Below are 15,947 nucleotides of genomic sequence, written 5' to 3'. Positions count from 1 at the left end.
CGCTCAATAAGTATGATTGCTTGAGAGTTGACAGAACTCTCTGTCGGCTATTTATTTATTTATCTTACATGTACATATTATTATGATTATTATAATAATAATTATTATTGATAATAATAATGACCCGACAAGCCACGAGAGTTTAGAGTTTAGAGAGCTTAGTACAGTGCTAAGCGCTTAGTACAGTGCTAAGCGCTTAGTAGAGTGCTCTGCACACAGTAAGCGCTCAATAAGTACGATTGCTTGAGAGTTGACAGAACTCTCTCGGCTATTTATTTATTTATCTTACATGTACATATTATTATGATTATTATAATAATAATTATTATTGATAATAATAATGACCCGACAAGCCACGAGAGTTTAGAGAGCTTAGTACAGTGCTAAGTGTTTAGTACAGTGCTCTGCACAAAGTAAGCGCTCAATAAATACGATTGATTGAGAGTTGACAGAACAAACTCTCTGTCAACTGTTATTTATTTATCTTACATGCATATATTATTATGATTATTATAATAATAATTATTATTGATAATGATAATGACCCGACAAGCCACGAGAGTTTAGAGTTTAGAGAGCTTAGTACAGTGCTAAGTGCTTAGTAGAGTGCTCTGCACACAGTAAGTGCTCAATAAATACGATTGCTTGAGAGTTGACAGAACTCTCTGTCAGCTGTTATTTATTTATTTATCTTACATGTACATATTATTATGATTATAATAATAATAATTATTATTGATAATGATAATGACCCGACAAGCCACGAGAGTTTAGAGAGTTTAGAGAGCTTAGTACAGTGCTAAGCGCTTAGTGCAGTGCTCTGCACACAGTAAGCGCTCAATAAATACGATTGCTTGAGAGTTGACAGAACTCTCTGTCAACTGTTATTTATTTATTTATCTTACATGTACATATTATTATGATTATAATTATAATTATATTATATTATTATTATTGATAATAATAATGACCCGACAAGCCTCGAGAGTTTAGAGAGTTTAGAGTTTAGAGAGTTTAGAGAGTTTAGAGTTTAGAGAGCTTAGTACAGTGCTAAGCGCTTAGTGCAGTGCTCTGCACACAGTAAGCGCTCAATAAATACGACTGCTTGAGAGTTGATAGAACTCTCTGTCAGCTGTTATTTATTTATTTATCTTACATGTACATATCTATTCGATTTCTTTTATTTTGTTAGTATATTTGGTTTTGTTCTCTGTCTCCCTCTTCTAGACTGTGAGCCCACTGTTGGGTAGGGACTGTCTCTATGTGTTGCTGAATTGTACTTCCCAAGCGCTTAGTACAGTGCTCTGCACACAGTAAGCGCTCAATAAATATGAATGAATGAATGAATGAATGAATGAATGAATGAATGAATGAATGAATGAACGAATGAACGAACGCAACGGCCGGTCCTGCTATTCAGCGCACCCAAACGTGGGGGAGACTGACGTCAGGCCGAGACTACAATTCCCAGGAGGCTCCGCGGCGGAAGCGACGCAAAACGGCGCCACTTCCGGAAACGCTTTCGCGTCCCCGGGCTGCCCGCCTCGTTGCCTATCGGGAAATTGGGAGCATCCGGCACAGGCATTCGCCGCGGACGGCCCCGAGCGCGAGGCCCGGGGGCTTCGGAGCGGTGCGCGCGCAGCCGGCCCGCGTGGTGGCCGCTTGGAGGGCCATGGACGACGAGGAGGAGACGTACCGGCTGTGGAAGATCCGCAAGACCATCATGCAGGTGCTGAGCCGGACGGCGGGGGAGAGAAATTGTTGCCCATTTGCATTCCCGGGCGCTTAGTACAGTGCTCTGCACGCAGACGGCGCTCAGTAAATACTTTAGAATGAATGTGTACTGAGCGCTTGGGAAGTCCAAGTTGGCAACACATGGAGACGGGTCCTACCGAACAGCGGGCTCACAGCCCAGAAGGGGGAAGCGGAGGAATGAGGGTGTTTCAATCAATCAATCGTATTTATTGAGCGCTTACTGTGTGCAGAGCACTGGACTAATTATTGAGCGCTTACTGTGTGCAGAGCACTGTACTAAGCGCTTGGGAAGTCCAAGTTGGCAACATAGACAGTCCCGACCTCTCGTCCATATCCATCCAATATGTTTGTGCATATTTATGACTCTATTTTACGTGTACTCTATATTTATATAGTGTATTCTATTTATTCTATTCTATAGAATTCCTGTATTCTATTTATTTTGTTAATATGTTTTGTTTTGTTGTCTGTCTCCCCCTTCCCGACTGTGAGCCCGCTGTTGGCTAAGGGACCGTCTCTAGATGTTGCCAACTTGGACTTCTCAAGCGCTCAGTACAGTGCTCTGCACATAGCGCTCAATAAGTACGATTGAATGAGTGAATGAGGCCCTAAAGACTAGGCCTAGGACTATCTATATATATGTATTTAGGTACATATATATTACTCTATTTTACTTGTACATATTTATTCCATTTATTTGATTATGTTAGTATGTTATGTCTTGTTGTCTGTCTCCCCCTTCTAGACTGTGAGCCCGCTGTTGGGTAGGGACCGTCTCTAGATGTTGCCAACTTGTACTTCCCAAGCGCTTAGTACAGTGCTCTGCACACAGTAAGCACTCAATAAATATGATTGAATGAATCCATTCATTCAGCCGTACTGTGTGCCAAACACTGGATTAAGCGTTTGGTCCACCGCCCTGTAAGAATAATTCATTCGATCCTATTTGTTGAGCGCTTACTGTGTGCAGAGCACTGGACTAAGCGCTTGGGAAGGACAAGTTGGCAACATCTAGACGGTCCCTACCCAACAGCGGGCTCACAGTCTAGAAGGGGGAGACAATCGACAAAACAAAACATGTTAACAAAGTAAAATGTGCGGAGGGAGGGCATTCCAGGCCAGGGGGAGGACGTGAGACTTACTGACTCCCAGTTCTGTGTCATCTGCTCGTCATTTTTCATCTTCGCTTTCCTTGTAACCTGTTTCAGCTGCTCAACTGCTAGTAATAACGATGGTATTTGTTCATTCATTCAGTCGTCTTTATTGAGCGCTGACTATGTGCAGAGCACTGTGCTAAGCGCTTGGGAAGTCCAAGTTGGCAACATATACAGTCCCTACCCAACAGTGGGCTGACCTCTCATCCATTCATTCAGCCATACTGTGTGCCAAACACTGGATTAAGCGTTTGGTCCACCGCCCTGTAAGAATAATTCATTCGATCCTATTTAATGAGCACTTACTGTGCGCAGAGCACTGGACTAAGCGCTTGGGAAGGACAAGTTGGCAACATCTAGACGGTCCCTACCCAACAGCGGGCTCACAGTCTAGAAGGGGGAGGTGGACGACAAAACAAAACATGTTAACAAAATCAAATGTGCGGAGGGAGGGCATTCCAGGCTTAATACAGTGCTCTGCATACGGTAAGCACTCAGTAAATATGATTGACTGATTTAAGCTCTTGCTGTAAGTGGGCAGCATTTGGACTGATTTAGTGCTCTATTTTACTTGTACGTATTTACTATTCGATTTATTTTATTTTGTTAATATGTTTTGATTTGTTGTCTGTCTCCCCCTTCTAGACTGTGAGCCCGCTGTTGGGTAGGGACCGTCTCTATATGTTGCCAACTTGGACTTCCCAAGCGCTTAGTGCAGTGCTCTGCACACACTAAGCGCTCAATAGATGCCATTGAATGAATGAATGAATGATCCGCCCTTTCCTCTCCATCCAAACCGCTACCCTGCTCATTCAAGCTCTCATCCTATCCCGTCTGGACTACTGCACCAGCCTTCTCTCTGATCTCCCATCCTCGTGTCTCTCTCCATTTCAATCCGTACTTCATGCTGCTGCCCGGATTATCTTTGTCCAGAAACGCTCTGGGCATATCACTCCCCTCCTCAAAAACTTCCAGTGGCTACCAATCAATCTGCGCATCAGGCAGAAACTCCTCACCCTGGGCTTCAAGGCTCTCCATCCCCTCGCTCCCTCCTACCTCACCTCCCTTCTCTCCTTCTATAGCCCAGCCCGCACCCTCCGCTCCTCCGCCGCTAATCTCCTCACCGTGCCTCGTTCTTGCCCGTCCCACCGTCGACCCCCGGCCCACGTCATCCCCCGGGCCTGGAATGCCTTCCCTCTGCCCATCTGCCAAGCTAGCTGTCTTCCTCCCTTCAAGGCCCTGCTGAGAGCTCACCTCCTCCAGGAGGCCTTCCCAGACTGAGCCCCTTCCTTCCTCTCCCCCTCGTCCCCCTCTCCATCCCCCCCATCTTACCTCCTTCCCTTCCCCACAGCACCTGTATATATGTATATATGGTTGTACATATTTATTACTCTATTTATTTTACTTGTACCTACCTATCCTATTTATTTTATTTTGTTAGTATGTTTGGTTTTGTTCTCTGTCTCCCCCTTTTAGACTGTGAGCCCACTGTTGGGTAGGGACTGTCTCTAGACGTTGCCAATTTGTACTTCCCAAGCGCTTAGTACAGTGCTCTGCACATAGTAAGCGCTCAATAAATACAATTGATGATGATGATGATGATTCCAGGCCAGGGGGAGGACGTGAGACTTCCTGACTCCCAGTTCTGTGTCATCTGCTCATCATTTTTCATCTTTGTTTTACTTGTAACCTGTTTCAACTGCTAATAATAACGATGGTATTTGTTCATTCATTCAGTCGTCTTTATTGAGCGCTTATTGTGTGCAGAGCACTGTGCTGAGCGCTTGGGAAGGACAAGTTGGCATCATAGAGAGACGGTCCCTACCCAACAGTGGGCTCACAGTCTAGAAGAGCTTACTGTGTGCAAAGCACTGTTCTAAGCGCCGGGGGCATGCAAGGTGATCACGTTGTCTCACGTGGGTCTCTCAGTCTTCATCCCCATTTTGCAGATGAGGTCACTGAGGCCCAGAGAAGTGAAGTGATTTGGCCAAAGTCACACAGCAGACGAGTGGCAGAGCCGGGATTCGAATCCCCGTCCTCCGGCTCCCAGGCCCGGGCTCTTTCCACTGAGCCACCCTGCTCCCCTGTAACAACAGGCACATTCCTGCCCGCGACGAGGTCACGGTCTAGAGGGGGAGACGTGTCCTGTAAGTGGCCTCTCCTGTAACTGACCTCCCCTCTGACCCTCCTTTCCAGTTGTGCCACGACCGCGGCTACCTGGTGACCCAAGACGAACTGGATCAGACATTGGAGGAGTTCAAAGGCCAATTTGGGGATAAGCCCAGCGAGGGGCGGCCGCGGCGTACAGACCTCACCGTCCTGGTGGCCCACAACGACGATCCCACCGATCAGATGTTCGTCTTCTTCCCCGGTGAGTGAGCGTGTGGGTCTCTCTGGCCGGTAGTGTGGTCTAGTGGAAACAGCACATGTCTGGGAGTCAGGGGGCCTCGCTTCTTGCCCCAGTTCGGACACTGGGTCAACTGGCTGTTAAAAACTCGTCCCCCCTCCCTACTGCCCTTAGGCTGTGAGCCTCTGTGTCTGAGCTGATTGTCTTGAATCTACCCCAGCTCTTAGCACAGTGCTTGGCACGTAGTGCTTAACAGCTACCAGTAGTAGTAGTGAGAAGTATGGATGTGTTCTGGGGGGAGCTATTAGTGTTTACTCCCCAGCCGCCTCATGTCGACGTGTCCATTGGGTTGGTGAGAAAGTCAGGCTCCTTACCCCGTTTAACTCCTCCCACTCTCCAAATCACCAGCACAATCCAGGAGCCCCCCCCAAATCCACTTGAACGTGTAGAGTGGTCAGCGTGTTTTCCCTCATTTCTGTAACGACTGTAAGTAGCCACGCACGTCAACGTTAATTGCGTGTCAGGATGTGAGTTCCTGTGGGACAGGGGCTGAATCGGGGTGAGAAGCAGCGTAGCCTGGTGGAAAGAGCCCGGGAGTCAAAGGACCTGGGTTCCAGTCCCGACCCTGCCACTTGTCTGCTGTGTGACCTTGGACAAGTCACTTAATGTCTCCGTGCCTCAGTTCCCTCATCTGTAAAATGGGGATGGAGACTGTGAGCCCCATGTGGGTCGTGGACTGTGTCTGGTCTGATGATTTTGTATTTATCCCAGCACCAAGTACAGTGCTTGGCACATAGTAAGCCCTTAATAAATGCCATTTAAAAAAAAAAAAATCAGGCCCCTCCCCAGGACCTCGAAGTACTCTGAGCAAAGACGGCCTGACCTGATCGGCCCGGCATAGGAAGGCGTTTCCCTACGTACCCCGGGTCCAGGTTCTCCCTTGTGAATCCGTTAAGGGTTGGGAATAGGAAGATTGGGCGAGGGTAGCAGCATCGTTACCTTCGTCGCCAGTAAGTCCTGGGCACCTACCGTGGGCCGAGCACTTAGCTGTAGGAGGAATCAAAGACCTGGTCCCTGCCCTCAGAGAGCTCTCAGTCGAATCGAGGGGTAAAATAAAGAGGAAGCTGGTGGTTAGGAAAGAGGTCATCTGCTTGGTTTTCCAGAGGAGCCCAAAGTCGGGATCAAGACCATCAAGATGTACTGTCAGCGGATGCAGGAGGAGAACATCACCAGGGCACTCATTGTGGTGCAGCAGGGCATGACCCCCTCTGCCAAGCAGGTACCCCTAGATCCCCTTTCCTTCCCCTTCAGGACAGCCTTTAGGCGTCTGGGGAAGAGCAAAATCCATCCCCTAGTGCATCCCCTAGCTGCATTGTAGCCTCTAGTGCCTTCTAATAGAGGAGCAGCATAGCCTAGTGGAAAGAGCCCGCAACATTGCCAAGATCCGCCCTTTCCTCTCCATCCACACCGCTACCCTGCTCATTCAAGCTCTCATCCTATCCCGTCTGGACTACTGCATCAGCCTTCTCTCTGATCTCCCATCCTCGTGTCTCTCCCCACTTCAATCCATACTTCATGCTGCTGCCCGGATTATCTTTGTCCAGAAACGCTCTGGGCATATCACTCCCCTCCTCAAAAATCTCCAGTGGCTACCAATCAATCTGCGCATCAGACAGAAACTCCTCACCCTGGGCTTCAAGGCTCTCCAATCAATCAATCAATCGTATTTATTGAGCGCTTACTATGTGCAGAGCACTGTACTAAGCGCTTGGGAAGTACAAATTGGCATCACATAGAGACAGTCCCTACCCAACAGTGGGCTCACAGTCTAAAAGGGGGAGACAGAGAACAGAACCAAACATACCAACAAAATAAAATAAGTAGGATAGAAATGTACAAGTAAAATAAATAAATAGAGTAATAAATATGTACAACCATATATACATATATACAGGTGCTGTGGGGAAGGGAAGGAGGTAAGACGGGGGGATGGAGAGGGGGGACGAGGGGGAGAGGAAAGAAGGGGCTCAGTCTGGGAAGGCCTCCTGGAGGAGGTGAGCTCTCAGCAGGGCCTTGAAGGGAGGAAGAGAGCTAGCTTGGCGGATGGGCAGAGGGAGGGCATTCCAGGCCCGGGGGATGACGTGGGCCGGGGGTCGATGGCGGGACAGGCGAGAGCGAGGTACAGTGAGGAGATTAGTGGTGGAGGAGCGGAGGGTGCGGGCTGGGCAGTAGAAGGAGAGAAGGGAGGTGAGGTAGGAGGGGGCGAGGTGATGGACAGCCTTGAAGCCCAGGGTGAGGAGTTTCTGCCTGATGCGCAGATTGATCGGTAGCCATTGGAGGTTTTTGAGGAGGGGAGTGATATGTCCAGAGCGTTTCTGGACAAAGATAATCCGGGCAGCAGCATGAAGTATGGATTGAAGTGGAGAGAGACACGAGGATGGGAGATCAGAGAGAAGGCTGATGCAGTAGTCCAGACGGGATAGGATGAGAGCTTGAATGAGCAGGGTAGCGGTGTGGATGGAGAGGAAAGGGCGGATCTTGGCAATGTTGCGGAGCTGAGACCGGCAGGTTTTGGTGACGGCTTGGATGTGAGGGGTGAATGAGAGAGCGGAGTCGAGGATGACACCAAGGTTGCGGGCTTGTGAGACGGGAAGGATGGTAGTGCCGTCAACAGAGATGGGAAAGTCAGGGAGAGGGCAGGGTTTGGGAGGGAAGACAAGGAGCTCAGTCTTCGACATGTTGAGCTTTAGGTGGCGGGCGGACATCCAGATGGAGATGTCCTGAAGGCAGGAGGAGATGCGAGCCTGGAGGGAGGGGGAGAGAGCAGGGGCAGAGATGTAGATCTGGGTGTCATCAGCGTAGAGATGATAGTTGAAGCCGTGGGAGCGAATGAGGTCACCAAGGGAGTGAGTGTAGATTGAGAACAGAAGGGGACCAAGCACTGAACCTTGGGGAACCCCCACAGTAAGAGGATGGGAGGGGGAGGAGGAGCCTGCAAAAGAGAGTGAGAAAGAACGACCGGAGAGATAAGAGGAGAACCAGGAGAGGACGGAGTCTGTGAAGCCAAGGTCAGATAACGTGTGGAGGAGAAGGGGGTGGTCCACAGTGTCAAAGGCAGCTGAGAGGTCGAGGAGGATTAGGACAGAGTATGAGCCGTTGGATTTGGCAAGCAGGAGGTCATTGGTGACCTTTGAGAGCGCAGTTTCCGTGGAATGAAGGGGACGGAAGCCAGACTGGAGGGGGTCGAGGAGAGAGTTGTTGTTGAGGAATTCTAGGCAGCGCGTGTAGACAACTCGTTCTCCATCACCTCGCCCCCTCCTACCTCACCTCCCTTCTCTCCTTCTCCAGCCCAGCCCGCACCCTCCGCTCCTCTGCCACTAATCTCCTCACCGTGCCTCGTTCTCGCCTGTCCCGCCATCGACCCCCGGCCCACGTCCTCCCCCGGGCCTGGAATGCCCTCCCTCTGCCCATCTGCCAAGCTAGCTCTCTTCCTCCCTTCAAGGCCCTGCTGAGAGCTCACCTCCTCCAGGAGGCCTTCCCAGACTGAGCCCCTTCCTTCCTCTCCCCCTCGTCCCCCTCTCCATCCCCCCATTTTACCTCCCTCCCTTCCCCAGAGCACCTGTATATATGTATATATGTTTGTACATATTTATTACTCTATTTATTTATTTATTTATTTTACTTGTACATATCTATTCTATTTATTTTATTTTGTTAGTATGTTTGGTTTTGTTCTCTGTCTCCCCGTTTTAGACTGTGAGCCCACTGTTGGGTAGGGACTGTCTCTATAGGTTGCCAATTTGTACTTCCCAAGCGCTTAGTACAGTGCTCTGCACACAGTAAGCGCTCAATAAATACGATTGATGATGAAAGAGCCCGGCTTCTAGTTCTGCCTCCACCCCCTGCCTGCCGTGTGACCTTGGACAAATCACTTCACTGGGCCTCCGTTACCTCATCCGTAAAATGGGAATTAAATCCTCCCTCTTACTTTGACTGTGAGCCCCACGATGGGCTGGGACCGGGTCCGACCTGAAGATCATTGATCCACCCCAGCACTAAGTTCAGTGCTTGGCACCTAGTAAGTGCTTAACAAGTACCACACAGAAAAGCAATTTTAACTTTCCCAAGCCTTCCAACAGCAACTAACAAAGGAGTGTTTTCTCTGCCCCGCCTACTCTCTGGTGGATGTGTTAATGAGAAGTGAAATTTTTAGATGAGAGATAGGAACCGCTAATGTCTTCAGCTTCAGTGAATGGGTGAATAATATAATAGCCCCTGATAAGGTTTTAACGTTTGGTCACTTTCAGTCCCACTCATTCTAGAAGTGTGCAGTGGTTTCACGAGTCGGGGAACTGCAAGCGGGGACTCTGATACTTTGGTCTTCGAGGTGGGGCCTGTGATTTTGTGTGCGTTTCTCTTTCAGTCCCTGGTCGACATGGCCCCCAAATACATCTTGGAACAGTTTCTGCAACAAGAACTGCTGATCAACATCACAGAGCATGAAGTGAGTTGGGTCAGTTCATCACTGGTGTTTGAGCAGGGAGCTGAACTGAGCGTTTGGGCAATACTGCAGCGTTGGTAGACATGGTTCCTGTCCACAAGGCACTTCCAATCCAGAGGGGTAGGCTGACGTGAAAGTACATGATGGCTCTGTACATAAGTGCTGTGGGGCTGAGGGTGGGGGGAATATCAAGTCCTTAAATGGTCCAGATCCAAGGTCAAGGGCGACATGGAAGGGTGAGGGTATGGGGGAAAGGAGGGCTTAGTCGGGGAAGACTTCTTGGAGGAGATTCATTCATTCATTCAATTGTATTTATTGAGCGCTTACTGTGTGCAGAGCACTATACTAAGCGCTTGGGAAGTACAATTCGGCAACAGAGACAATCCCTACCCAACAACGGGCTCACAGTCTAGAAGGGGGAGACAGACAACAAAACAAGTAGAAAGGCATCAGTAGCATCAGATTAGATAAATAGAATTACAGAGATATGCACGTCAATAAGATAAATAGAATGATAAATATGTACAAATATACACAAGTGTTATGGGGCGGGGAGGGGGGTAGAGCAGAGGGAGGGAATAGGGGCGATGGGGGAGGAGCAGAGGAGAAAGGGGGGCTCTCAGAAGGGCTTTGAAGGGGGGAAGAGAGCTAGTTTGGATGTGAGGAGGGAGGGCATTCCAGGCCAGAGGTAGGACGTGGGCCAGGGGTCGATGGCGGGACAGGCGAGAACGAGGCACAGTGAGGAGGTTAGCGGCAGAGGAGCGGAGCGTGCGGCCTGGGCTGGAGAAGGAGAGAAAGGAGGTGAGGTAGGAGGGAGTGAGGTGACGGAGAGCTTTGAAGCCAATAGTGAGGAGTTTTAGCTTCATGCGAACGTTGATAGGCAACCACTGGAGATTTTCGAGGAGGGGGTAACATGCTCTCCCCCTCCCTCCTCTCTCCCTTTTCTCCCCCCTTCCCTTCCTCCCTTCTTTTTCTCCCCGCCCTTCTTTTTCTCCCTCCTCTCTCCCATTTCTCCCCCTCCTCCCTTTTCTCCTTCCTCTCTCCCTTTTCTCCCTCCTCCCTTCCTCTTCTAGACTGTGAGCCCGTTGTTGGGTAGGGATTGTCTCTGTTGCCGAATTGTACTTTCCAAGTGCTTAGTACAGTGCCCTGCACACACACATTAAGCGCTCAGTAAATGCGATTGAATGAATGAATGAATGACCATGCCCAGAGCGTTTCTGTAGAAAGATAATCCTGGCAGCAGAGTGAAGTGTAGACTGAAGCGGGGAGAGACAGGAGGAGATGTGATGTGATTGTAGTAAGGGTTTGAAGGTGAGGTGAGTGGTGGTCACCAGGCAGTGGATTGAAGGTTGAGGAGGGTGTGAGTTTGAACTGTTAGGAAGAAGAGAGCCCCCGCTAAACTGAGAACGGGCGTCGGGTCTACTTGCTCTGTTGTGCCCCTCTCAAGCGTTTAGTCCGGTGCTCTGCACAGAGTAACTCTCAATAAACACTACTGATCGAATAAAAACCCTCCAGGCCCAGGCTTCACCTCAGCCTACTGAAGCCTCCCTCACTGTAGCACATGTATTTCCCATCTACGGTCTGGACAGTTTTCCCTCAATCCCAAAGTACCAGAATTAAAAACCTCTCCATGCATGACAGGAGAGGTAGAGCATCTGACTACCGGTCAAGCAGTCTCAGGTTCAAATCCAGGTGCCCCCTGGTAGGCCAGTCATTCAGTCATATTTATTAAGCGCATACTTTGTGCAGAGCACTGTACTAAGCACTTGGGAGAGTACAATATAACAGCGTAGCAGACACGTTCCCTGTCCACAACAATCATGAAGTAGAGGCTAGAGGGTGAGACAGACGTTAATATAAATAAAATTACAGATATGTGCATAAGTGCTGTGGGGCCGGGAGTGGGAGATGAATAAAGGGAGCAAATCAGGGTGATGCAGGAGGGAATGGGAGAAGAGGAAAGGAGGGCTTAGTCAGGGAAGGCCTCTTGGAGGAGATGGGCCTTCAGTAAGGCTTTGAAGCATGGGAGAGGAATTGTCTGCTGGATATGAAGAGGGAGGGCATTCCAGATCAGAGATGGGATGTGGGCAAGAGATTGGCAGCAAGATATGAGATCGAGGTACAGCAAGAAGGTCAGCATTAGAGGAGCGAAGTGTGCGGGCTGTCGTAGTAGGGGAGTAGTAAGGTGAGGTAGGAGGGGGCAAGGTGATGGAGTGCTTCAAGGCCAATGCTGAGGAATTTCCGTTTGATGTGGAGGTGGATGGGCAACCACTGGAGGTTCTTGAGAAGTGGTGAAACGCGGACGGAATGGTTCTGTAGAAAAATGATCTGTGCAGCAGAGTGAAGTATGGACTGGAGTAGGGAGAGACAGGAGGATGGGAGGTTAGCGAGGCGGCCGATGCAGTAATCAACACGGGATAGACAGGCTGTAATAATTATGGTGTTAAGCACTTACTATGTACCACTGTATTAAGTGCTTGTGTTTATTGTTGTACTCTCCCAAAAGCGTGGTACAGTGCTTTGCACACAGTAAGTGCTCAATAAATACAATTGAATTGAAAGAAGGAGTTCTGTTTTAAAAATGTTAAACTTGAGGTGATGGCAGGACGTACAAGTAGAGATGTCTTGAAAGCAGGTGGAAATGCGAAACTGCAGAGAGGAAGAGAGATCAGGGCTGGAGATGTAGATTTAGGAATCCTTCACATGGAGGTGATAGTCGATAGGGAGTGAGTGAGTTCTCCAAAGGAGTGGGTGTGGATGGAAAATAGAAGAGCACCCAGAACTGAACCTTGAGGGACCCCCACAGTTGGATGGGAGGCAGAGGAGGAGCCCACAAAAGAGACTGAGAATGAATGGCCAGAGAGATGAGGAGAACTAGGAGAGGACAGAGTCGGCGAAGCCAAGGTTGGATGATGTTTCCAGGAGAAGGGGATGGTCAACAGTGTCGAAGGCAGCTGAGGTGAGGATTAGGGTGGAGTAGCATTTTCCAGCACTTGGTACAGTGCTTGGCACATTGTAAGCCCTTAATAAATGCTGCCATTACTGTGAGAGAAGTGGAGCCCAGATCCGGGCTTCTGTCTTGATCAAACTGTAAGTTCGTGGGGGTTATTTTTGGCGGGGGGTTTCCATGGTCAACATCAGTTTCTACATTTCCCCCTCTTGCTCACTTCAGGGAAGTGGCTCCAATTGCCATTTGGTCGCAGGCGAATGTTGGAAATCCTGGGATTCTCTTGGTGATGGGTGTGGTTTGGGTTTCCATTGCAGCTGGTTCCAGAACATGTCGTCATGACCAAGGAGGAAGTGACCGAGCTGTTGGCACGATAGTATCCTTTCTGTTCCACTTGGCCCATTCTCCCTTCCACCCCGGCCTCGGTATCGGTGGAGCCGAACGGGGTGCCTTACTGGCAGTAGAACCCTGGACCGGGTGGCAGCGTGGTCTAGTGAAAAGCCTGGGAGCCAGGAGACCTGGGTTCTGATCACCCCTCCGCCCCTGGACTGCCGGGTGACCTTGAGCAAGTCATTGCACACGGCTCCAGGCCTCGGTTTTCTTCTCTGTAAAACGGGGAATCATACTCCCTGCCTCTCCCTGTTTTTACAAAGATGGCCGGGGGAGAAAATGGGATTGTTGATGTGGAAAGAATCCAAAAGTTATTCCAGTGCGAGGTGTCACTGGGCCGAGAAGGGCCAGCCTGCAATAAAATCCCAAAGGCCTATGCTGGCTGCTTTTCCTTCACCGCATTTCTCAGCAAACTGCGAGAAAACCAGCTGCCCCGGATCCAGGCAGGAGACCCAGTGGCGCGCTACTTTGGAATCAAGCGAGGGCAGGTAAGAAAGCCGGCCAGAGCCGGGCCTTGGTGGTCATCTTTATTAATAGATGTGTCCTGTAATCAGACGTAGAGCAGCAGCATGGCATAGTGGATAGACCACGGGCTTGGGAGTCGAGGTCATGGGTTCTAATGCCAGCTCTGTGACTTGTCTGCTGTGTAACTCACTTCTCTGGGCCTCAGTTACCTCACCTGAAAAATGGGGGTTGGGACTGTGAGCCCCCCATGGGACAGAGAATGTATCCAACTTGATTTGGTTTTATCCACCCTGCTGCTTAGTGCAGTGCCTGGCACGTACCATCATTATTATTATTGTTTGGGAGAGCAGGGGTGGTAAATTTGAGACTAGGAAAGGGGCCCAGAGTTGGAGCAGGACTCCTTTCAGCTTGAGGTAGTAACCCAACGTAGTCCCACCGTCCCCGTCGTAGTGATGGGTTCCTTCTGCTGCCTTCCTGGGTAGAAGGATTAGAGCAGCCACCCTGTTGGGGATCGCTCCAACGCTCCCCGAAAAACGCTGGGCTCTTAGCACGGTATGTGTCAGATCTCTGGGCCCAATTGCAGTTCCTTTGACCTTGGCAGGTGGTGAAGATTATCAGACCCAGCGAGACGGCAGGCAGATACATCACTTACCGCCTGGTGCAGTGACCACATGTACCTGGTGGGAGGTAAGGTGAGCCGGTAAGCTGGCCGTCGAGCCTGGGCCGATCCTCCTGGGTTAACGGGATTGCGAGACCCTTCCCTTCCCTCCCTCCCGGGGCTAGAAAAGTGCGGCTGATCCCGAGCCACCCGGGAGAAGTCAGAGCTGGAGATGGAGCCCGCTAGGCTCTACCCGGAATCCGGCTCTCGTCTCCCCGACTCCACTGCTGCGGCTTAAAGGAGGGCCGAGACTGGAATCGGGGAACGGGACAGAGTGGCTGTCGTAAGCTTTCTGCCACCACCATCCTTTGCTAACCCGTCGGTTGTTCTCCCACAGTGACTGTCGACACTTCCCGAGCCCCTGTTGTGTGCTCGTCCCCACTCCTACCCACCAGAGCGACTCTGTTCTCAACGCCGAGTGCGTCTTGTCGCGACCGGATGTTTCGCCAGCAGCAGAACGTGCCCGTGCTTCAGCTGCTTTTTACTGACCCCCGTCCCCACAGCCCTGGATTTTTTCCCATCTCAATCGAGACTGGTGTCACCATCTTGGTGGGACCCGTGACCCTCTCTCCCAGAACTTCTCATGGTATTAATAATGCCTTGTGAAACTCCCACCCATGAACGGCATCTAAACCCTTCTCGCCGCCATTTCCTCGGGGGTGAAAGAGAACCCCCTGACCGCGGGAAATCACCCTTGGCACCTGGCGTCTTTTCTGCTTTGAAGACTCCCGCAGCACTGTGGTTTCAGGGCTGGAGGTCTCGCTGGTGCCGGGGTCGACGGGGGAGGAGGCTGGAACTGATTCTCAGACTCATCTGACGGACTGCCGTGTAGGGGGAAGCTCGGCCCCATCTCTCCGGGGCCTCCCCGAGCGGAGTGGAGGGTTCAGTCAGCCGGAGCAGTCCCTCAGGATATCCTCCCATGCCTTCGCTCCCCAGACTTGGTTGTCCTTTTCCTACCTTACCCAGCAAGACCGCGATAGGCTCATTAGAAGGAAAGCAGAAACCTCTTGGGCCTCCCAGGCTGCTTTTGGACTTAGCACATCCCACACCCCTTCCCTGATTGCAGCAGCGCCCCAGGGAAAGCAACCTAAACTTCTGACCGGCGGTCAACCGGACCCGCGATGAACTGTCGTCAGCTTTCGTATTTGTTGGGAGCCCTTTGAAGAATAAAAGATGCAGACGGGGGCTAGCACTATGGTTCTTTTGGAAGGTAGTAGGGCTCAGAGCCATGACCTCTCCTCTCTTGCTAAGAAAAGGTCGGTATCTTAAGGAATTTTGTGCGCGTGAAGCAACCAGAAGCGATTGAATGGTATCTTAAGGAATTTTGGGTGCGCGTGAAGCAACCAGAAGCGATTGAATGCTGCCTCGCAGCAACTGGTCTTTCTGCCTCTGCACTAGGCAATCCCCGCTTCCCAGCCTGGACGGAGCAGCTTCGAAGGTGTGCCAACTTAAAACCCATCTGTCCCCTCCTGCCTTGGGGCCTTGTTTCCTGCAGCAGCATGCTCCGGTACCCAACTTCAGTTTGCCCAGCCCTGCTGCGGGCCCCATTACCAGACCGCTTTTTATTTGGGAAAAACTTTCAGAGCTTTATTTTAAGCAAAATCATTCGTACATTAAAAGATTGCATGAATAATGATAGTGAGAGTGATGTCTGCTGTACTTAAACATCTGGAGGGGTGGGCGCAGAATGGTTTTTAGAAAAAGCGTAATCAAAATATATTTTTAAAAGC

At 50.3% G+C, this 15,947-nt stretch overlaps 1 protein-coding gene across 3 annotated transcripts; it reads left to right on the top strand.

Moving 5' to 3' along the window:
- The first annotated feature begins 1,670 nt into the window (after nucleotides 1-1,670).
- Nucleotides 1,671-15,847, top strand: POLR2E (RNA polymerase II, I and III subunit E). 3 transcript variants are annotated; one of them, XM_038740443.1, is made up of 8 exons: nucleotides 1,671-1,729; nucleotides 5,106-5,280; nucleotides 6,420-6,535; nucleotides 9,680-9,760; nucleotides 13,022-13,080; nucleotides 13,504-13,582; nucleotides 14,161-14,246; nucleotides 14,555-15,847. In XM_038740443.1, the coding sequence occupies exons 1-7, from the start codon at nucleotides 1,673-1,675 to the stop codon at nucleotides 14,224-14,226; spliced, it is 633 nt and encodes a 210-aa protein (XP_038596371.1). In that variant the 5' UTR covers nucleotides 1,671-1,672; the 3' UTR covers nucleotides 14,227-14,246; nucleotides 14,555-15,847. The 3 variants fall into 3 exon arrangements, with proteins under 3 accessions (XP_038596371.1, XP_038596373.1, XP_038596374.1); XM_038740445.1 differs by having other exon boundaries at nucleotides 14,161-14,251; XM_038740446.1 differs by having other exon boundaries at nucleotides 14,161-14,259.
- Nucleotides 15,848-15,947: the final 100 nt, after the last annotated feature.

The sequence above is a fragment of the Tachyglossus aculeatus genome, chromosome X1 (assembly GCF_015852505.1).
Source record: "Tachyglossus aculeatus isolate mTacAcu1 chromosome X1, mTacAcu1.pri, whole genome shotgun sequence".
In the NCBI taxonomy this organism is placed as follows: Eukaryota; Metazoa; Chordata; class Mammalia; order Monotremata; family Tachyglossidae; genus Tachyglossus; species Tachyglossus aculeatus.
This window is presented reverse-complemented; position numbering and strand designations above follow the sequence as displayed.

Coding starts and splice junctions, on each gene's coding strand:
- POLR2E (XM_038740443.1), top strand. CDS start 1,673: ATGGACGACGAGGAGGAGACGTACCGGCTGTGGAAGATCCGCAAGACC. Junction 1,730..5,105: donor TCCGCAAGACCATCATGCAG/GTGCTGAGCCGG, acceptor CCTCCTTTCCAG/TTGTGCCACGACCGCGGCTA. Junction 9,761..13,021: donor TCAACATCACAGAGCATGAA/GTGAGTTGGGTC, acceptor TTTCCATTGCAG/CTGGTTCCAGAACATGTCGT.